Below are 23345 nucleotides of genomic sequence, written 5' to 3' on the forward strand. Positions count from 1 at the left end.
CTGGTGTGTGTGGCTTCTTGATGGCTCCACCAGGAAACCTCAGCAACACTACTACCTCTCCATATACACATACAAATGCAGCCACACACACACCACTTTTCAAAACCAGGACTCTTTCTCATCTGTAGATAAAGCCCTCACTGTCTCCCTGTTACACACATTTTTTCCTGTATTCTTGCTATCCAAGATATTTTGTCTTTACCCTCCTTCTTATATCTGTCCTACTAGTTACCTTAGTTTTGCAACATAAAAACCAAAGAGACATAGGGCTGTTTCTCCTTTCTTTGCCACATCCTTCTGGGGCAGTTAACACAAAGTTCATTATCTTTTGAAAATGGGGGGTAAGGGAAGGGGGACTATCAGGAGAAAAAAATTAGGTTCATCTTTCAAAAATACTTTGCCACAAATTTGTTTATTGCTTCATTGCTCTGAGTTTCTCTTTCAGTGACTCAGTCTCTTACTGAGTTTTAATTAGTTTACAGACAGTCCACTACACATTTATTTCCTACTTCTTGCTAAAATAAAGCTATATTTGATTGTGCATTTTGTGCAGCCAGGGAATTTGGTAATTCATAAGTCAGCCTCTGTTGTAGTCTTCTCAGCCTTTCTTCTGTGTATTCCTGAGGCCCGGGATACACTTATCCGTAGCGGTGGCTTCGTAAACTGTATGAAGGAGGCAATTTGAATGTGTATCTTCAATCCTTCAAATTAATTTCTTCCATTAGTCACTGTTAATTCCCCACATTGTTCCATATCTTAACTCTTTGCTCTTACAGCTGGTTGTAGTACTGTGCTTTTGACTTGATATCTCTCATAAATTGCAGTTACAGTGTGACTGAAAATCTAGGATCCCAGCCCATTTATAAATTGGAAAGTAACATTTCTTCATGTACCGAGTGAGCAAAGTTAAGGAATCAGATTAGGTTTGTAATGTTTGTAGGAAAGTTATAAAGAGTAGACACTCTAATAAAATTAATTCATATGTCAAAAGTTCATGGTATGGAAAGAAAGGGATCACTTAGTACTCAGTAATAAAAAGTAGCAAGCGGTGATCACAGAGTTAAATAAAAAATGTCAGGACATTTTAACAGTGAAGTGTTTTGACATCTTCCCCACAGTTTTCAGTTTTATAAAACTGAAGATAAAAGCTTTATTTTTAAGTTGAACTTGTATTCTTTTCCACATAGTAAATTATAATTGAATTAAAATATTCATTGATATGACTTCTAGTTTTGCTTTAATATTTTACACTTCCACAAGAGATTTTCTCTTAGGCTTCTATCTCTTTTATCACTTAAATATAATTTAGAAGATTAGAAATATGTATGATCTTCTGAACGTGATCTGAGTTAATTTAATTGCTTTGGTGTTAATAATTCACGTTTTCTCCTCTTTCCCCATTAAGGATTCTGGACTCTACTTATAATCTCCCTAACTGCTGGATTCTCCTGCTGCAGCTTTTCTTGGACAGTGACTTATTTTGATTCTTTTGAACCAGGAATGTTTCCTCCTACTCCTCTTTCACCTGCCAGGTTCAAGTAAGTATTCCTGTTTTGTTTTGTTTTTTTTCCAACCCATTCCAGCTCTGTTGAACATACTAAAATAGAAGCAAGAGGTTGCTTATTTTTGAAATAGTACTTTGAGGTCCCAATCTTTATAAAGTACAGCTTGGCTCGGTCCTTAGATAAGTGGAGAAGAATATTTTAAACTCTATATGTAGATAATGCAAAGGTATTTTTAAAAATTAAATTAAAAAAATAAGATGTATGAAACTTTGGCGGCTATGAATCCTTTTGGGATGAAATTTCATTTGAAACAGTTTATGAAGGCTGAATTAAAAATTCATGCTTGGATAGTTAGACTTAATAATTGGATTGAAGTTTTCCTCAGATTTAAACTCTGTGTAATAATTAGCAAGCATTTATGGCACCCAGTTTATATATCTAAACAATATTAGATTTGTTTTATAGTGGAACATTAAATTTCTTTGGTCTGAATTTTCAAGAGTTTCGGAAAATTTGGTAATCAGTATTCTAATCTAGTTTGTTTATGTTAGGAAGACTGGTTTTAAGTAAAATTTTCCAAATGAGAACATCTAAGATCTCTAGTTTATCCTACAAACTTAAGGTTGGAAGAAGTGGGAGAAGAGGATGAAGAGTAGAAAATAAATTCTGTTAATGATACATATGTTATCAAGAGTATTATACTTGGTACTGTTTTTACTACCAGTTCCTGCCCACCCCATGGACAACTCAGAGAGCAAATGAAATCTGTTTGAGGAACTCTGTAAATAAGAAGTTTAATACTAATGATAGTTACTAATAATCATTGTTATTAATGTTCTTTGTTATTTTAAAATTCATTTTTCTGTCTTATATCCTTAAAAATTTTGATTTCAAAAATTTTAAGTCAAAAATTTTGACTTAAATGAAATGTATAAGTTTATTTAAGACATCTTAATAAATCCCTATCTATATATGTAACATAAATCACATACTTGCCAATAAATTTTGTGTGTGTGTTTTGAGTGGATAATGATTAATTAATAATCTAAACTAAGTTATATGTAATGGTGCAGTGCCCTCACATAATTTACATGGGTAACATTCAGTTCGAAAGTTAATTTTGCTAAGTAATCAATTCAGAGTTACTTTCTATTGCTGCTCATTGACATCAACCAGTTAACTTTAATGAGGGTGTGAGTCTGATATAGATAATACAATAAATCACACAAAAAAAACCTTAGTTTTATTTATTTTTTTCTTTTACTTATTTATGTCTCAGTTCTCCCCTGAATTCTAGTCCTATATTTCCAGGTATTTAGTAGATTTTGCCACCTGGAGTCAGAAAGCACCTGGCACTTAGAATTGTTAAAACGTTTAGTCCTAGACATAAGTATCCACCTACTTGTCAAGGCCTGAAACCCTTTTTCACTCTCTTTAGCCCTTCAGCAAGTCCAGTCATTCTTGCCTTTTGAGGTGTTATTGGAATACTTTGTCTTAGCACCCACGGTGATTTTGCCCTATTTAAAGTCTTGGTTAGGGTACTTTACTCCTTGGAGTCCCCTACTCCCAGGTTCTCACTCTGATTTGTCTTGTGTATTACAGCCTTTATAAAAACAGATCTTAGTCACAGTTTAAAAGTCTTCAGTGGCTTTCTTGATTCTTTCAAAAGCAAGTCTGACTCCCAGGTATTGCCTAACAGTCCTTCCCCAAGTGACCCTGCTCTGCTTTTCCAACTTTATCTTCAGCTTTTTCTCCAGTGCTCCCTCTCTCATAGCCGTTACCAGATTACGCTGACATTCTCTAAACGGACTGTGAACTTTTGGCTTTGCTCTTGCTGTTCTTTCTTCTGGAATATTTTCCCTCTCAGCTTCACTTCCACTATCATCAGAATTCCTAAAACTCATATGTTAGAAGCTTTTAGAGTTAGAAGTCAGCATTTCAGTGTTCCTTTAAGGATCTGGAATTCTAAGGGCATTTAACTAATTTCTTAAAATTTATCTTTGCATTTTTTATTAGACTAGAACCAGTAGTGATGGACCTCAGTTTTCAATGTCTTTATTAGTCATTCAAATATGAGATAGTGTCAGATCAGAGACTTAAATATTGGTAAGTAGAGAGAAGTTAATTTTACATAGGTGTGTGTCTTAGTTGCTCATTCATGTCTGACTTTGCAATCCCATGGACTGTAGTCCCCCAGGTTCCTCTGTTCATGGAATTTTTCTGGGCAAGAATACTGGAGTGGATTGCCATTCCCTTCTCCAGAAGATCTTCCCAAACCAGGGGTTGAACCCGGGGTCTGCTGCATTGCAGGCAGATTCTTACTGTCTGAGTCACCCAAAATTGGGAAGTCCAATTTTATATACAAATCAGCTATTAGCTCATTGGAGTCAAACTGTAATTTTAATTGATCCATATATACTGAACAGAAGTACAGCCCAAAAAGACATAATAAATACAGTGGCATTTGATCACAGATTAACGGAAACCACAGACCCAAAAAAGGTATATAACAGTGATAATTGATAGTTTTTTCATAGTGAAAACCCTGCCCTCTGGTGTTTGAAGCTAATAATGCAATTACTTCAGAACTGGCAGAGTATAAGTACATTCTCTTTGTCACCAGCAGAGTGAGTGCTTGTACAGGGAAACAACTCTGCCTTTTAAGAAAGTTAAAATCTTCAGACTTTATTTTCTGAGAAATCAGATTGATGCATTTTATTTTTCAACATCACACTTTTACAAAAATATGTTTAGAATAGGCTAGGTATATTTTATTTAAAATAAACTGATGTTAATATAAATGTTTCCTCTGATTACATTAAGTACAGGTTCTTTGTTAAAAATTCAGAAGGTAAAAAAATAATGGAAAAACTCTTAATTAGAGAAAATGACTGACAACATTTTAATGTGCATCGTTCCATTCTTAGCATTTTTTAAAAATGAAAATTGGGATCATAGTATAGATATTTGTAATCCATTTTTAATTTAAATTTTTTTACAGCATTTTCTATTCAATATTTTTTTGAGGTTTCAATGTTTTAAATATATTTGAAAGACCAATCATCCTATATATCTGTTTTTTAAGGAAAACCTAATATAAATGATAGCTAGTTTCTAAGATAATTTATTAAACAGAGGTCTCCTTAACTAATTAAAAAGTAAAGAAAGACACTATAATTGAGACATAAAACACTGGGAGGCAGATTTTTTTACCACTGAGCCACCAGGGCAACCCCTTGAGACATAAAACAAAGAGAATTTTCTCTTTATTTTTTTAAGATTATTATTAAAAATATTCCATATTTCTAAGTCCATCATGAGTATCAAGGATGAAGAGAATAAAATAATCAAGTCTAATTGGTTTGTTTTTTACAAAAAGCAGTCATTTGCTCTCCTTTGCAGATTTAAACCCAAGGGCATTTTTTTAAACTAATTAGTAGAGTGGGAAAAAAATTTGAGAAGCCCACATTTACTATGGCTATCAATTAGTTGTACTTCCTTAGAAACATGAACTCCTTGAGGGGAGAAAATAATAATCTTTATTGTTATGTAGTAAATTTTAGATGAGACATTTAATGAAGTCACAGTTTGGATCAATAATTAATTAGAGAAGTTGAGATAAGAAATAAAACCTTTGCACTCATAAAAAATTTTTTTATATTTACACTTTCATATTTGTTAGGTATTATCTTAGTTCAAGCTGCTATAAAAAAGTACCATAAACTGGGTGGCTTATGCATGTGCATGTGTTAGTCATTCAGCCATGTCCAACTCTGTGCAACCTGATGGACTGTAGCCCATCAGGTTCCTCTATCCATGGAATTCATCAGGCAAGAATACTGGAGTGGATTGTCAGTCCCTTCTCCAGGGGATCTTCGTGACCTAGGGATCAAACCCTGGTCTCCTGCATTGCAGGCAGATTCTTTACCATTTAGGCCACCTAGGAAGCCTCATGAACAACACAAATTTATTTCCCACAGTTCTGGAGACTGTAATTCTTAAGATCAGGGTGCCAGCTGGTCAGTTTCTGGTGAGGTCCATCTTCTGGGTTGCAGAGGACGTCCTTCTGATTGTATCCGCACAGGGCAGAGGACAGAGAGAGGATGCAAGCTCTCTTGTGACTTTTACAAGAACACTTATCCCACATCCCATTCATGAGGGCTTAACTCTTATGACTCTCATCCAATCCTAACTACCTCTAAAGGCCCCGCTTTCTAATATGGTCAGTTGGAGGGTAAGGTTTTGACATGAATTGGGTGGTTAGGAAATGGACACAAACATAGTCCATAACAGATACAGCTGAGAAACTTTCATTTTCACATACGCACAGACCTTTAGGAAAGTGATAGTCACTCAGTTGTGTCTGACTCTTTGCAACCCCATGGACTATACAGTCCATGGAATTCTCCAGTCCACAATATTGGAGTGAGTAGCTGTTACCTTCTTCAGGGGATCTTCCCAACACTGGGATTGAACCCAGGTCTCTTGCATTGCAGGTGGATTCTTTACTAGCTGAGCCACAAGGGAAAACCTTTAGGAAATAAGATGGTTAAAGAACTTTGCACGGTGTATTTTTAGTCAGCTACTTAATGGGCTTCAAAGGCTTTTTTTTTTTTGACCACTCACTGAGGCATGCAAGATCTTAGTTTCCCAACCAGGGCTCAGACCCATGCCCCCTGCAGTGGAAGTACGGAGTCTTAACCACTGGACTTCCATGGAAAACCCCCAGAGGCATATTTTTAAGAAAGATGGTTGTCAGGCTGATTTTGCAAACTTTACTGGGTTAGAAGGTAGACTGCATTGTCAAACACATAAACTTCGTGATTAGGAAGCAGTCACTTTGTTTGCAGAAAAGGAAATTTAGGTCAGTTGTACTTTTAAATTATTTTCTTAGTTTCTGAAAAATCTGTTAAAGAGCTAGAGGCAGAGGCAGTAACTTTAGATTCCCTGGGGTGTCTGTTTAGGCATTGCCTACTTCGCCTTACTTTATAATTCATTATCCTATTCTTCTATCCTACTTAATCAACATCTTTAGTTCACTATTCATTATGTTTTCCCTGTTCACTCATTGGGTTTTGTTAGTGATTTCCAAGCAGGCAAATTGAACAGTATGCTGCTGCTGCTAAGTCGCTTCAGTCGTGTCTGACTCTGTGCGACCCCATAGACGGCAGCCCACCAGGCTCCTCTGTCCCTGGGATTCTCCAGGCAAGAAGACTGGAGTGGACTGCCATTTCCTCCTCCGATGCATGCATGCATGCTAAGTCGCTTCAGTCGTGCCCGACTCTGTAGTTAATATTTCACATAATGGTAATCTGCTTTAATTATAGTTTTCAGGAGTTAATGTATTTAAGTATATGACCACCCATGTAAAGATACTACAGTCAGAGAGAGAACCCAAAACCTAAAAGAATCTTGGGGTTCTTTCCAGACTGAGCTGGTGGCAACATGAGAACTTATTTAAGTCCTTCTAAATGGGGAGGAAGATAGGTATAGATAGGAGATGTGTACTTGAGTTGTTAAAAAGTACAACTTTTTAACAAATATTCTAGGATCACTGTGGATGTCTTAGACCTTCATATTAAAGGTTTTTGGAGAACTTGGTCTCTTCTAAGTCACCCATAGGGGTTATCATTCGTACAGGTCCTCCATTTTTTTTTAACAGATGAAGACACTGAGTCCCAAGGGATTTTTTTGCCTTGCACAAAGCCAAATAATTTGCATGTGGCATAGCTGGCACCTAACTATGTTTATTGTTTTTGTTTGCCAATCTCGAATCAACAGGAAGAATTTCACTGATTGAAGCAGTGTCATTTTATTGACAATTAAAGGCACTTGCTGTGAGCCTTTGCTCTGTGGCACTTTTGCCCATGCAGTATTGCCAAATCCAGTTAAAGTCTGTTCTTATTAATAAAATCTCACTCTATTCTCTCCTTCACTGTTTTCTGTCAGTGACCAGAGTGCTCCACTTCAGAATGATTTTTCTCACATTTCACATTACCTGTGCACAAACGCCATCTCAGTTCAGTTCAGTCCCTCATTAGTGTCCAATTCTTTGCGACCCCATGGACTGCAGCACACCAGGCTTCCCTGTCCATCAACAACTACTGGAGCTTGCTCAAACTCATGTCCATTGAGTCGGTGATGCCATCCAACCACTTCATCCTCTGTCGTCCCCTTCTCTTCCTGCCTTCAAACTTCCCAGCATCATGAGTCAGTTCTTTGTATCAGGTGGCCAAAGTACTGGAGCTTCAGCTTTAGCATCAGCCCTTCCAATGAATATCAGGGCTGATTTCCTTTAGGATTGACTGGTTGGATCTCCTTGCAGTCCAAGGGACTCTCGAGAGTCTTCAGTTCAAAAGCGTCACTTCTTCATTGCTCAGCCTTCTTTATGGTCCAACTCTCAATATCCATACATGACTGCTAGAAAAACCATAGCTTTGACTAGACGGACCTTTGTTGGCAAAGTAAAGTCTCTGCTTTTTAATATGCTGTTTAGGTTTGTCATAGCTTTTCTTCCCAGGAGCAAGCATCTTTTAACTCAAGGCTGCAGTCACCAACTGTGATGATTTTGGAGCCCAAGAAAATAAAGTCTTCCACTGTTTCCAGTGATGTAGCTGCAGATTTATAGTTATCAGCTTGTTAGGTAACTCAATGATTATCATAGGTCCTGTCTAGGGTAAAAATGTTAGTTTATAATCTAGAAGTAAATTTAGTTGGGAAACGATAATGTATGTGATGGGTAATATATGTGATTGGGATTATCCCAATTAATTTGGGGAAGGGGCAGCAACTTCAGGATTGGCCACCATCTACTTCCTGACCTTTTATGGTCAGCCTCAGAACTGTCATGGGGCTAGTGGGTGCATCATTTAGATACTAAGGTATTACAGGGAGCATATGATGAGGGTTCCCTCTTCTGCCATGATGGACCTTGTTGGTTCTAACCAGTTTTTGTCATGTCCTATGGGTCGCAAAGAGTCGGACACAACTGAGCATCTGAACTGAACTGAATGGCCATATCATTGTTTTTAAGGTTGTTTCCTTCCCCCTCCCTTTTGTTTCATTTGTACTTTAGGTGCCTCTCAAATGGTCTTATCTGTGCATTTCCTAAAATGTTAAAATATATAGAATTTGGTTGGCAATCTATAGTGAATATACAAACTACTGTCTTCCTGGTGCTATTGGTTTTTTTGTCTGGATCACTCTGAGTTATCCACCTTTCTGCTTCTTCCAACCACAAATGATATTTGTGAATATTAGGACACTCAGTTTCAACAAACACATGCTTTTAATTCAATTTAAACATTTCTGTACAACCTTGTTGTTTTTTTTAAATTGTGTTGCAATGGTATTTGGTATTTGCAGAGTAAATTAGAAGAAAGAAAGAAAGTGAACAGTTGATTTTCATTTGAATTGCTTTTTGGTAAACTGTTTTTGGTAACTTTTACAGAGTGAAAATTAACACATCTCACATGTTATTCCTGTGTAATGTTCTGGATGTAATCAGATGCTGAAATATTTAAATCTCCATTACATTTGTATGTGAAAGGTTTTCTCTAAGTTCTTGTTCTTATTACTGGGGCCGTTATTTTTCTTACAGGTTAAGATACAGTACAAACAAAATAGTAAAATCATAATAGAAATGAGGTTATGAGTTCTTGATCAGTAATATAAGTCTTGAAGATCAAGAGAAGTAGGTGATTTAGTATTTAAATTAGAAGTTTCTTTTCTAAGCACACAAGATTTAACATTGAACACAATAATATGATGGTGTGACTCTTTTATACAGACTTTGGAGAGTTGCCGCTTTGTGAGATCAGATATTCTTTATTGCCATGGACTAATGAAACAGATGTCAGATGGCTAATTGCAGTTGGAGAGAAGCTACTGACAAAAGAGATAGATCAAGAACTTGGCCTTGCTATTTGAGTATCATGACGTTTCATTATCTATCATTTCATTATTCATTATCTTCATTCTAGGGACTGTTTGGAGCCATCAGTTGTAAAGCTGTCACTATTAATGAATATATTGATGGCATTGCACAGAGGTTTCTGAAGTGAAGGGTTAAAATATACGTTTTATATATTCCATTAAAATTCTGAATGGAGAGTTAAATAGATGTAACAAAATCCTGTAAGAGATCATATTAAATATTCTTGGTTTCTTTGTTACTTTCATAAAGTAATATAGCTGCTGTTTGCTTTGCATCTATTTGCTATGGCTTTTGCATACACAAATTTACAATGTGTCATGTATGGGTTGCTGAATAGACAACCCATATGGACAACAGGTGTCCATATGCACAGAATAGCATGGGTGAGAAATACCTAAGAGATAGCACTTGGTAATGTTGTACTTGGAACCCTTTATATGTGTTCAACAATCTTCATAAATTATGAATCAATTTCCCCCTCTCCAAAATGGGATTAAAAGCAGTGATATCCACACTCATAGGCAATAAATACGTTTACTAGGTAAAGCAACAGATACATCAGGTGATAAATCTGATGTAGTCCCAGAGCTTTTCTTTCCTTTCCATAATTTAAGCTGGATGTCTGACTGTGGCCTACCACTGGTTGCAAATTATATTTTCTTGAGTAATTGTTATTTATCTTTAGATTTTTATCCTTTAAATTTTTTCCCCATTCTGTTCTTTTGATAATAATATGCTCTTTCTTGTATTAAATAATGCTAATAGTACATGGTAGTGGTTTTTGAACCTTGTTCTTGGCAAAACAAGTTTGTCAACAAGACATGGTGTTATTTTTAAACTGACTTATGAAATCTAAAGTCTTGGGAATCCCATTTTTTTTTTGGTACTATTTGGCCTAACTTTCTAACAAATAAGGACTTTGTCTAACTAAGGACAGTATCCAGGACAGATAGATGTCCTTAGCCATTTTTCTACCTTGATAACACTGATGAATAAAGTTAACATGTTTAGTTCAGTTTGCAACCAAGTAAACTGCTATATATACAGCTTTTCTGCTGGCTCAGTGGTAAAGAATCTGCTAATAATGTAGGAGACGTGGGTTCAATCCCTAGGTCGAGAAGATCCCTGGAGAAGGAAATGGCAACCTGGTACCTCACTCCAATATTCTTGCCTGGGAAATCCCATGAACAGAGGAACCACGTGGGCTACAATTTGTGGGGTCGCAAGAGTGGGACAGGACTTAGCAGTTAAACAGTAGCAACAGATTGCTATATATAAGTAAACTAGACTGTAAGTTAGTATGCAGTTTCATCCAACCAGATATACATTTATTTCTCTTTAATTTTCAGGAAACTGTAATACAATGAGAAATAACTTAAATGCATACATTTTAATTCTATGTTAAAGAACTCCGCTCATTGTTAGGATCTTTCAGTGCCTGTATGTTATTATGTTAGTTAATATCATACCAGCAAAACATAGGTTGTGATTCAATTAAATTTTCTAGTTGGTAAAATTCTAAATGAGGCATAAATTATTATAGAATGGAGATTCAGAAGTGATTCAAGAGATCATAAGGACTAGAGAAGTTGGCAGTATAGCTGGGAAACTAAAGAAAAAGAAAATCCTTTTTAAAAAACGAGGAACTGCTTAAAGTTGAAATTTTGAATTCTGTTATTAACATAGTCTACCATTGTGTAGATTGATAAATCAACTTGGCTTCATTAAAATGGGGGCTACTTTATAACTGACACTTATTTATAATGCACATCATTAGTCTGATTATCAGGCTAATGATGCAATGGAGTAAATGCTCAGAATGGCTTTTCTGTCCGTGGGATTCTCCAGGCTGGAGAACACTGGAGTGGGTTGACATGGCCTCTTTTCAGGGGATCTTTCCGACCCAGGGATCCAGTTTGCCTCTTGCATTCCCTGCCCTGGCAGACAGGTTCTTTACCACTAGCACCACCTCAGAACCCCATGTATTTTTAAGAATGATGCATTATAGCTCAACATTACGTGTGTATATATATACATTTATATTTTTTTCCTCACCTTACATCTTTTAAGTAAATGTTTTTCTAGATAATCCCTTAGCTCAGGATTATAGTGAAACCTTGAAGTCAGTGCAGTAATATTTCTAATGCTTTTATATTTTAATAGCATTTCTATTTCAAATAGTAATTGAGAAATTTATTTGCCAGGACAGTGACTGATTTAAAATTTCCCTTTATTGATTTTTTTATGATTGTAGAATTAATACATGTAGCACAGAATTGTATAACTTAGTTAACGACTGCAAAATCTTATTTTGAATAATGCTGAATTAACTAGTGTGAACAGATTGCAGATTATACCTCAGATTAAAAAAAAAACTATACATATGTAAATATTTCTGTTTTTATACAAGTATAATCATATAGCACATTTAATAATTATTTCTGTATTTGTAATCTTGATTACTAAAACCATATGACTCTAGACATGCATATGTGTGTATATGGGTGGTGTATGCACTTGAAATATATCACTCCATCCAAATATAACTACACCTTCAGTTCACTTCAGTTCAGTTGCTTAGTCTTGTCCGACTCTGCGACCCCATGGACTGCAGCAAGCCAGGCCTCCCTGTCATTACCAACTCCCACAGTTTACTCAAACTCTGGTCCATTGAGTCAGTGATGCCATCCAACCATCTCATCCTCTTATCATACCCTTCTCCTCTTGTCTTCAGTCTTTCACAGCATCAGGGTCTTTTCAAATGAGGCAGCTCTTCGCATCAGGTGGCCAAAGTATTGGAGTTTCAGCTTCAACATCAGTCCTTCCAGTGAACACTCAGGACTCATCTCCTTTAGGATGGACTGGCTGGATCTCCTTGCAGTCAAAGGGACTCTCAAGAGTCTTCTCCAGCACCACAGTTCAAAAGCATCAGCTCTTTGGTGCTCAGCTTTCTTTATAGTCCAACTCTCACATCCACACATGACTACTGGAAAAACCATAGCCTTGACTAGACGGACCTTTGTTGGCAGAGTAATGCCTTTGCTTTTTAATACGCTGTCTAAGTTGGCCATAACTTTGCTTCCAAGGAGTAAGTGTCTTTTAATTTCATGGCTGCAGTCACCATCTGCAGTGATTTTGGAGCTCAAAAAAATAAAGTTATCCACTGTTTCCACTGTTTGTCCATGTTTGCCATGAAGTGATGGGACCGGATGCCATGATCTTTGTTTTCTGAACGTTGAGCTTTAAGCCAAGTTTTTCGCTCTCCTCTTTCACTCAAGAGGGCTCTTTAGTTCTTCACTTTCTGCCATAAGGGTGGTGTCATCTGCATATCTGAGGTTATTGATATTTCTCCTGGCAATCTTGATTCCAGCTTGTGCTTCTTCCAGCCCAGCGTTTCTCATGATGTACTTTGCATATAAGTTAAATAAACAGAGTGACAATATACAGCTTTGATGTACTCCTTTTCCTATTTGGAACAAGTCTGTTGTTCCAGGTCTAGTTCTAACTGTTGCTTCCTGACCTGCATACAGATGTCTCAAGAGGCAGGTCAGGTGGTCTGGTATTCCCATCTCTTTCAGAATTTTCTGCAGTTTGTTGTAATCCACACAGTCAAAGGCTTTGGCCTAGTCAATAAAGCAGAAGTAGATGTTTTTCTGGAACTCTCTTGCTTTTTCGATGCTCCAACATATGTTGGCAGTTTGATCTTTGGTTCCTCTGCCTTTTCTAAATCCAACTTGAACATCTGAAATTCACGGTTCATGTACTGTTGAAGCCTGGCTTGGAGAATTTTGAGTATTACTTTGCTAGCATGTGAGATGAGTGCAATTGTGCGGTAGTTTGAGCATTCTTTGGCATTGCCTTTCTTGGAGATTAGAATGAAAACTGACCTTTTCCAATCCTGTGGTCACTGCTGAGTTTTCCAAATTTGCTGGCATGTTGAGTGCAGCACTTTCACAGCATCGTCTTTTAGGATTTGAAATAGCTCAACTGGAATTCCATCACCTCCACTAGCTTTGTTTGTAGTGATGCTTCCTAAGGCCCACTTGACTTCACATTCCAGGATGTCTGGCTCTAGGTGAGTGATCACACCATGGTGATTATCTGGGTTGTGAAGATCTTTTTTGTATAGTTCTGTGTATTCTTGCCACCTATCTTTAATATCTTCTGCTTCTGTTAGGTCCATACCATTTCTGTCCTTTATTGTGCCCATCTTTGCATGAAATGTTCCCTTGGTATCTCTAATTTTCTTGAGGGGTTACACTTATAATCTGGTAAGCTAGCTAATATGATAGTTTTAGTCTTATTCTCTGGCACTTCATTCTAAAAATATTTTGCTGTATTTTCTCCTGACAGATTACTTTGAGATGTTTTTTTTTTTAAAAAGGCTAAAGAAATACAAATGTATATATGCATACATAGTCATACAATGCATCCAATGTGTAGCCACTGTCTTAGCAATGTAAATATACACAAAAACAAGAGAGGGACAAATGGGAGAATTTTTTTTTTAACTTCTGCATAGTTTCTTACCTGATTTCTTATTCGAGTTATCTGTCCTATAATATTCTAAAGAAGTCAAAATCTGTTTTAGGAACATAATGATACAGTGAAACAAATAATGTTTTATCATTGTTTAATTTACGTATTTTTTTGTTTAAAACTGTAGTAACTTTGAAGCTTTCAAGTGGAAATCAGTTGGGATAGATTTTTGAAGTGGGATAGATTTCTGAAGTGATAATCTCCCAGGAAATCTCTTTGCTAATTTATATATTTCCAAATAGTAATAGTATTTACTTTGAGGCTTTTAGAGTCACTAGAGGTTCTGGCTGAAGAGAAATTTTGATTCAATATGTCAGGGTACATTCTGCAATTCTGAATTTCTAAGGAATTCCCAGGCAAGGCTAATACATTGCTAATCTGTGGATTATACTGTGAATAGGGAGGCTTTAGGACAAAAGTTGGCAGACTTTTTCTGTAAAGGACCAAGTGGTATTTTGACTTTGTGGGCCATGTGGTCCCTGTCACAACTCTTCAACTCTGCCATGGTAGCACCAAAGCAGCCAAAGACAGTACATAAAGGAATGAGTGAGACTACGTTCCAATAAAAAGAAACAGGTGGCAGGACAGGTGTGTCCTAGTTTGCTAAGCCTTCCTTAGAGGACCACTCTGAAATTAGACATTGCTTATAAAGTTTCTAAAGATCTAAGAAATATATGTATATACACACACATATATGTTTACAAGATCAAGTGGACTTGTCTGTTCAGCTTAGTTTTATAGTTGTCAGGATATGGCACACTTTTAAAAAAATCCCATTTTACATTAATTTATAATAATTACTTCCCCATGGACAGAATACTGGAGTGAGTAGCCTTTCCTTTCTCCAGGAGTTCTTCCCAACCCAGGGATCGAACCCAGGTCTCCTGCATTGCAGGTGGATTCTTTTAACAACTGAGCCGCAAGGGAAGCCCATAATAATTCCTTCACACCTAAATGGTAAACAGGTTAACTTTTACTGCACATCTAAGTTTTAGTGAATAAATGATGATAAATGGTTCTCTAAAGGCCATTTGAACAAACAAGAAAGCTTACAGCTTGAGGATGTTTAAAATTATAACAAAGTAAGACAGTTATTGGAGAAGGAAATAACATCCCACTCCAGTATTCTTGCCTGGAAAATCCTATGGACAGAGGAGCCTGACAGGATACAGTCCATGGGGTTGCGAAGAGTCGGACATGACTGAGCAAACACACACACAACACAAGACAGTTATAAAAACCCGTTGTATTAACTTTACTCACTTCTTCTAGATTGTGAGTCTACAAGTTTCTTTCTTCCCAAGTATAGTAAGTGTTTTTCAGGATTAAGAAATAGACTAGGAGAAATAAGTTATTGGCAAGAAAAATAATTAGAAACTTTAAAATGGAAAGCCAAAGTAAATACATCAAAACTTGGTCACAGTTGTTAGGAACTGTAAGTAAAACTAGCTTCCTTTTACCAGGCCTTGTACAGAGATGAAGTGCCTGCCCTGAAAAATTGTAAAGTTAGAGAGGTAAAAGGAAGGTCAGGTAGAAGAGAGCCTGCAGCAAAGCTAGCAAAACATTGAAACAGCAGAAGACCTCAAATCCATTCTAAAATGGGTCAAGTGCTGTGGTGTTCCATATAGAAAGGATGAAGAGACTAAGAGATGAATCATCCAAACTAAGATCTGAATGACTAGAGTTCACAACCTTCATATTCTGAACTAGAATCTTACTAGCTAGTACTGTCCATCCATGCCTGGAGAATCCCATGGACAGAGGAGCCTGGTGGGCTACAGTCCATAGGGTTACACAGAGTCAGACACAACTGAAGTGATTAGCAGCACATCCATCCATTCATCCTACATCCCTGTCCCATTTTTTTTCTGTGTCTATTCCACATATTCACTTTGCATTTTAGTTTTCAGTGGACCTCACTTCCAGTTTCATGAAAGTTCATCATGAGGGAACTTCCTGCTTCTTCCTCCCTCTTTCATGAAATTAATTACAAACTTAATTTACATCCACTTCCAGCATACCATTTTTCCTTGTATTTCAGAGGATAAAGGGTTCTTCTCCCTGCCCAAACTTAATTCTACTTCCTGTGCTGTGTATATTGCCCCTTCTCACTGCAGCCTTTCCTTTATACCCAGTGTTCTTGTTAGGATTTTTTTTAACCATTCAAGTTTCTCCTGTATTAGAGAAAAAATCTTCATGCCTAAATCTCTTCATAGTTAAGTATCTTGTAAGACTAGAGAAGAGAGAGTCCCCATTTCACAGTGAACTATAGTTGCTACAACATATGTTGTGCAGTCACTCCTAGACTAAATTTTTTTCTCCTTAAATTGACCACAGAACTCTTAATTATAAAATTTAAAATTCATTTTCAATCCATTATTTGAAAGTTTAATATTCCTTTTCAAAATGATTTTCTTTCTTAATTTCTCTGACACTGCTCCCTTCTGTTTTGTTTTTTCTTTCCAGCTTTCTGATCCCTATTTGGCACTTGTGGAATCCCTTTTCATAAGCTACTACTCTGAGAAATAGACTTCTGAGTCTGCCTATCCTATCCTGAGTCTCTCTCCTGAGAACCTCCCTTTTAATTTTCATTTGTATTTCCTATTGCTTACTAGGAGTTTTTACTTCAGTATCCCATAGGTATTTGCAGTTTAATACATCTAAAATTTCCCACTTTGTATCAACCTGTATTTTGGGTTCCCTATCATGATGAGTGATGTTTCATCCAGCCAGTAAAGTGGGAAACCTGGCCTCACCTTCAGTTCTTCCTTCTCTCTCATTAACTCCAGCCAGTCCAGCACGAAAAAGAATGGTTGACATTTATTGTGTTAATGATTGTGTGCTCAGTACGTTCAAAACACTGCAACAAGTACTTGTTAACATTATCTCTTTCAGTCTTCACAGCAGCACTAAAGAGAGGAATTATTAACCTTACTTTAAAGATGGGAATTAGATTTTCAAGGAGGCTGAAGTAGTCCTATAAATATTAGAGCCAGGTTTAACCCCCCCACCTCCACCCCGTGGAAGGAGAGTTAGTTTTCCAAGTCCTCCTCTCTCACCATGCTAAACTATTAACCATTTCCTGCATTCTCCATGTGTGTTGCTCCTGCACATACTGTTATTTGTTTAGAATGCTGAATTCATCATACTCAATTTTAGCTCAGGTACTGACTGTTCTTTTAAAATTAAAATCTCAGAAGTGGTATTGCTGGGTCATATGGCAGTTCTATTTCCAGTTTTTTAAGAAATCTCCACACTGTTTTCCATAGTGGCTGTACTAGTTTGCATTCCCACCAACAGTGTAAGAGGGTTCCCTTTTCTCCACACCCTCTCCAGCATTTATTGCTTGTAGACTTTAGATAGATGGTGGCGATAACCCTATATGCAAAACAGAAAAAGAGACACAGAAATACAGAACAGACTTTTGAACTCTGGGGGAGAACGTGAGGGTGGGATGTTTTGAAAGAACAGCATGTATATTATCTATGGTGAAACGGACCACCAGCCCAGGTGGGATACATGAGTCAGGTGCTCGGGCCTGGTGCACTGGGAGGACCCTGAGGAGTCGGGTGGGGAGGGAGGTGGGAGGGGGGATCGGGATGGGGAATACATGTAACTATATGGCTGATTCATGTCAATGTATGACAAAACCCACTGAAATGTTGTAAAGTGATTGGCCTCCAACTAATAAAATAATATTAAAAAAAAAAAAAAAAAAAAAAAAAAATTAAAATCTCTCCCCTTCTACAAACCACACAGCTTCTTTGTCTTCTGCAGAAGTGTCTGCAGAACTTTAGCACTTAGCACACTGTGTCACTAGACACATCCTTGTCTCCCATGTATATTGCCTGGTATAAAGAACTCATGCTATAAATTTTGGTGAAGTTTAATGGAAAGGGGAGAAAATTATAAAATAAAGAACTTTAATCAAAACAGAATGATCGTGGCACAGAAAACAGAAATATACAGATCAGTGGGACAAGATAGAAAGCGCAGAGGTAAACCCGTGCAGCTATGGTCACCGGGTCCATGACAGAGGCGGCAAGAATATACAGTGGAGGAAAAGCAGTGCATTCAATAAATAGTGCTGGGATAACTGGACAGATACATATAAAAGAATGAAATTAGAACATTCTCTGACACCATATACAAAAATAAACTCTGGATATAAGACTGGATACTATAAAACTCTTAGACGAAAACATAGGCAGAACACTTTCTGACATAAATCGCAGTGAGATCTTTTTTGATCCACTTCCAAGAGCAATGAACAGATGGGACCTAATTAAAAGCTTTTGCACAGCAAAGGAAACCATAAAGGAAATGAAAAGAAAACCCACAGAATAGAAGAAAATACTTGCAAACAAAGTGACCAAAAAGGGATTAATCTCAAAATATATAAACAGTCCATATATCTCACTATCAAAAGAAAATAAAATAAAGTGGACAGAAAATCCAACGAGACATTTTTCTAAAGAACACATAGAGCTAGTCAAAAGGCATATGAAAAGATGCTCAATGTCACTAATTACTAGAGAAATGGAAATCAAAACTACAGTGAGGTATCACCTTATACTAGTTAGAATGGCCATAATCAAAAAATCAACAAACATTAAATGTTGTAGATTGTGTGGAGAAAAGGGAATCCTTCTACACTGTTGGTAGGAATATAAATTGGTGCAGCTACTATGGAAAACACTGGAGGTTTCTTTAAAAACTAAAAATAGAGCTACCGTATGATCCAGCAGTCCCATTCTTGGACATAAATCCAGAGAAAACCATAATTCAAAAAGATCCATGCACCACCATGTTCATTGTAGCACTATTTAAATAATCAGGACATGGAAGCAATCTAAATGTCAACTGACAGAGGAATGGATAAAGAAGATGTGGTAAGTATATATTACTCAGCCATTAAAAAGAATGAAATAGTGCCATTTGCAGTGATATGGATAGACCTAGACACCATCATACCAAGTGAAGTAAGTCAGATGGAGAAAGAAAATATCATATGATACCGCTTATATGTGAAATATAAGCACATGGTACAAATGAACCTATTTACAAAACAGAAACTGAGTCACAGATGTAGGAAGCAAATACAGTTACCAAGGGGGAGAGGGGGCGGGAGGAATAAATTGGGAGACTGGGACTGACATGCACGTGCTTGCTACGCTAAGTAGCTTCAGTTGTGTCTGACTCTTCGCGATCCCATGGACTGTAGCCCTCCAGCTCCTCTATTCATGGGCTTCTCCAGGCACGAATCCTGGCATGGGTTGCCATGCCCTCCTCCAGGCAATCTTCCCAACCCAGGGATTGAACTGCTTTCTTATCTCTCCTGCTTTAGCAGGCAGGTTCTTTACCACTAGCGCCACCTGGTACATATACGCACTACTGTAAGAACCTACTGTATAGCACAGGAGACTCTTTAATAGAGTATTAAACCTACAGGAATAGAATCTAAAAGAGTGGATATACGTGTGTATAAATATATAACAGACTCACTTTGCTGTACTGCAGAAACTAACAGCATTGTAAATCAACTCTACTCCAATTAAAAAAAATAATTTAAAAAAGTGAAGAAGAAATAAAGACTTTCTTCAACAACAGAAAAAGGAACTTTAGAGTATAAAGGGTGAATGTAATATATATTGTTTTTTCCTTAATGAGAGACAGCATTTCCTCAGGGAGGAAAGCTTTCTCTTTGAAATTCTAACCCTTATTTCTTAAATAACACTGGTAAAGTTAATTGGAATACTGACAGTTTCATCTTCCTCAGAAATATTTGCAAGTAATTTGTTGTATCGTTTTGTTTGTGTTTCTGAAAGAAACGTAAGAGAAATGCTTTGCAAGTGATTGAAATGTGGTGAGGTTTAGTATTTTCTTTCAGATTTTGGATTTGGGTTAAGAATTTCTGATTGGAGGTAAAGAACTGATAGTTAACTCCAATCAAAGCTCACACAACTTAAAATTCTTTTGGCATTAGAGAGGTCTTGGCTAGGGAGAGAATGAGCAGTAAAAGGCAGCTTAGATGTGTGAAGAAGGAATAGATTAGTATCAGCTAGTCATCCTGTCTCCTAACTGAGCCAGTCAGACACACAGACAAATAGCCAGTTGGTCGTTAATGTAAGACTTTAATATAATTTCTTACTGGCACGCAGAGAGCTTTCTGCTCAGAGCAAAATCAGTTGGCAGTGATGTTTCTGTATTAAATTGAAAGAGTTCTGTCATAAGAAGCGTGTCTGAAATGTGGAATATATGTGAGGGAAAGGAAATATAGGAATTAATATGGTATATGAATGAAGACTTCAAGAGAGTGAAGACTACTGTGTAGTATTGGCTCAGACGGTAAAGAATCCGCCTGCAGTGAGGGAGACCTGGGTTCGATCCCTGGGTTGGAAAGGTCCCCTAGAGGAGGGCATGGCAGCCCGCTCCAGTATTCTTGTCTAGAGAATCCCCATGAACAGAGGGGCCTGGCGGGCCCAGTCCATGAGACCACACAGAGCTGGACATGACTGAGCGACTGAGCGCAGCACTGTGCAGTACAGAGATGCAGTCTGGAGTCAACCAGGCCGTGATTAGAGGAAAAGCAGTAAATACGAAGCAGAGAAGAAAAGAGCTGCCCATCTGTTTGGTCTCTCTCTGAAATAAACAAAGGTAATTTATTTGAGACTTATGGTAGTGGCTTATTCAGTGCTTTAACTTGTAGTTCAACAGTACGACTAAGTTAAATTGCCAGAATCATTGAATTAATTTGAATCTTAAATTTGAAATGTATTCCATTCCTGAATAAATGAAAATAAGGTGTAGTTCTTTCATGATTTAGTCACTTTACAAGTTTGTTAGATGTCAGTATAACTATATCGCTAGAAGGCACATATCTAGACTACAAATCTAGATCGAAATAGTGGAAGTCTTGAGTTCCCTTGTGAATTATAAAGGCAGAAGTGATTATGAACTTTTTGGAAGAGGGTAATACCAAGCAGAAACACACACACAAATGCAAACCTGTAGTTCTTCGGTCTCTTTCTTCCCTCCACCTCTTGAGTCTGCTTGTATGTTCCTGTTCCTCTGTTTTGATTTGGCTTGGGTCTAGATTTAGGTGTTTTACTTAGAAACAAGAATTGAAGTAGAAGATCAAAAGAATTTTTCAAAATCTCATCTATAGCTAAGCTTTCTTTTCCGTAGTAGATGGTGGCTAACATCTGTTTTTTTTTTTTTTAACATCTATTGATTATTTGGTATTGCCAGATACCTGATTCTCATAACTTTATAGGAGTAGACTTTCTTTTTATTTCCATTTTGGGAAATTGAGGCTCAGTGGTCAAATTCTGGCTTCATACCCCTTGAAAGTGGCAAAGCTGTCCCTCAAAACTGTCTCTCAAAGACTGTTAACCACTAACAGGATTCACATGAGTACTTTTTTGTACTCAAAAAACTCAAAACTCAAAAAAGTTTTGTTTTCTTTAGAAACAAAACAAAATGGTGCCTTCTTATAACTATAATCTTTTAGGATATAGAAAAAGTTGTATTATTATGAACTTTGCTTTGTAACCGTATTTTTTTTCTAGTATTTTTTTCTTAATGTTTCCCATTTCCGTTTTGATTTCAGAAATGTATTGTGGTGGAATAGAACTGTATCTCAGCATAATAAAATCCACAGTTAGGAATTCTAACATTTACTTTAGGAAACATCCTGGTTTTGTCATTGAGTTCTCTGTGTATTTCTGTATTTATTTTTAAATGGTCAAATGAATAGTCAGGTCTTAAATTTTTGAATTAGTATGTTAAATGAAGTCACATGTTAATTTTCATTATATTGGGTTGGCTAAAAGTTTGTTCAGGTTTTTCCATAACATCTTATGGAGTATTTGACAAAGGGGAATCAAAGTACCTTCAGTTTTTTACAGGACTTCAAAGATCACAAGTAGGTCATAGAAGAGAAAACCTGCCAAGGTTTCCTTTCTTCAGGGAGGAAAATCATGTGAATTTAAAAAGCAGTTTTAAACTAGAAATTCCTCAAATATTTTTAGTCCCTCGCCTGGCAGTACATGCATGACAACCACTACAGTGTTCGCAGTGGGAGCATGGTTTGTCTAAGGTGGTAGAAAGAATAAGAACCACTGCTCTGGAGTATTTCTTCAGTGTTATTAAAATTCATTGTTTTACTGGTTTGTGAGTCAGTAAAATTCAATTATGTCAGCATTGTAGCTATTATAATTTCCTAATGTCTAATGAGCTGTAGTTTAGAGATTTTTCTATTTTTATTGGAATGTGGGGTCTCAGACTAGTAAAAGAGAACAATAAAGTCCTGAAATTCTGTTCCATGATTAACTTTGTTAGTGTAAATTTAAATATTCTCAGGTCAGTGATATGTTTTGTTTTTACAATGAATGATAATGTTGACAGTTAAAATTAGATTTCTGTTCACCAGCTTTTGTTAGAGGAATTTCTTTTTCTTAAAGGGGCAAACTATTTAGTGTTATCTGTTTTATTTTACCAAATAGGTTATACAGCTAGGTAGAATAGCCCTTATGAGCAAATGAGAAGCATCTTAAACTGGTCCCAGATGAGAAAGATTGAGTGGAGAGAGTAATAACTCCCATAGACCAGAACAGGAGGCTCTCAGAATACAAGTCTTCTGTAGTCCCAGGTGAATGCAAAGGGGCTGTTATTTGAAAAGTGTGAATTCTTTAATCTTTGCTCCTGATTTTACTGGACTGGAATCATTATAATAAGGTGCTCTTCAGATGTTAATTTTTATCTAAATACTTCCCTGATTTTGATCTGTGCTTATTAAAGAGGACAAGGGGCATGGTAACCCTCTCAGTCCAGGGCCTTTATTATTTAATACTTAACAACTTGACATTCTTACTACTACTAGTATACCTCCCTCTATGTCCTCGATTTGGATTGCTCCACTGAGAAGATTCTTTTCTGCTTTTGACACCAATTGGACACTACTTTCTATTCTTTTTAGCATGTCTCATCCTTATTAGGATAAGCAAAGAGTATTACTGCAATAGAGTTAGTGTAAAGAATGTTAAGAAAATGTAGTAAAATAAGTAAAATTGCTCCATGATCAAGGGAACAAATGTCAGGGAAAATATGTGCACATGAGCCAGCTGGCCCTCATAGTAATCATAAAACAGTGTCTTTACTGACACCTGGGAACCCACTGAAAGCCACCTAAATTAAGTAACCTATTGAGTTGAAAACTGAAATGCTTATAATAGACGTAATCTGTTAATGATTTACGTATGGACAAATGCTGTTTTTAGTACTCGGAGAAAAAGTAGAGTTTCATGTAATCTAAGAAAACATGGTACAAGTAGGACAAATGCTGGAAAAAATATGTATTTTAA

The 23345-nt window shown here is 36.7% G+C and overlaps 1 protein-coding gene across 1 annotated transcript in view; it reads left to right on the forward strand.

Annotated features, from left to right (window-relative positions):
- The window catches only part of ARL6IP6 (ADP ribosylation factor like GTPase 6 interacting protein 6), a 34587-nt gene that overhangs the window by 9381 nt on the left and 1861 nt on the right, over positions 1-23345 (forward strand). Inside the window, exon 3 of the mRNA XM_065931558.1 lies at positions 1406-1538. Within this exon, the coding sequence (XP_065787630.1) occupies positions 1406-1538 (133 nt within the window). The remainder of the gene's footprint in view (positions 1-1405; positions 1539-23345) is intronic.

This window comes from Muntiacus reevesi, chromosome 3 (assembly GCF_963930625.1).
Source record: "Muntiacus reevesi chromosome 3, mMunRee1.1, whole genome shotgun sequence".
Classification (NCBI taxonomy): Eukaryota; Metazoa; Chordata; class Mammalia; order Artiodactyla; family Cervidae; genus Muntiacus; species Muntiacus reevesi.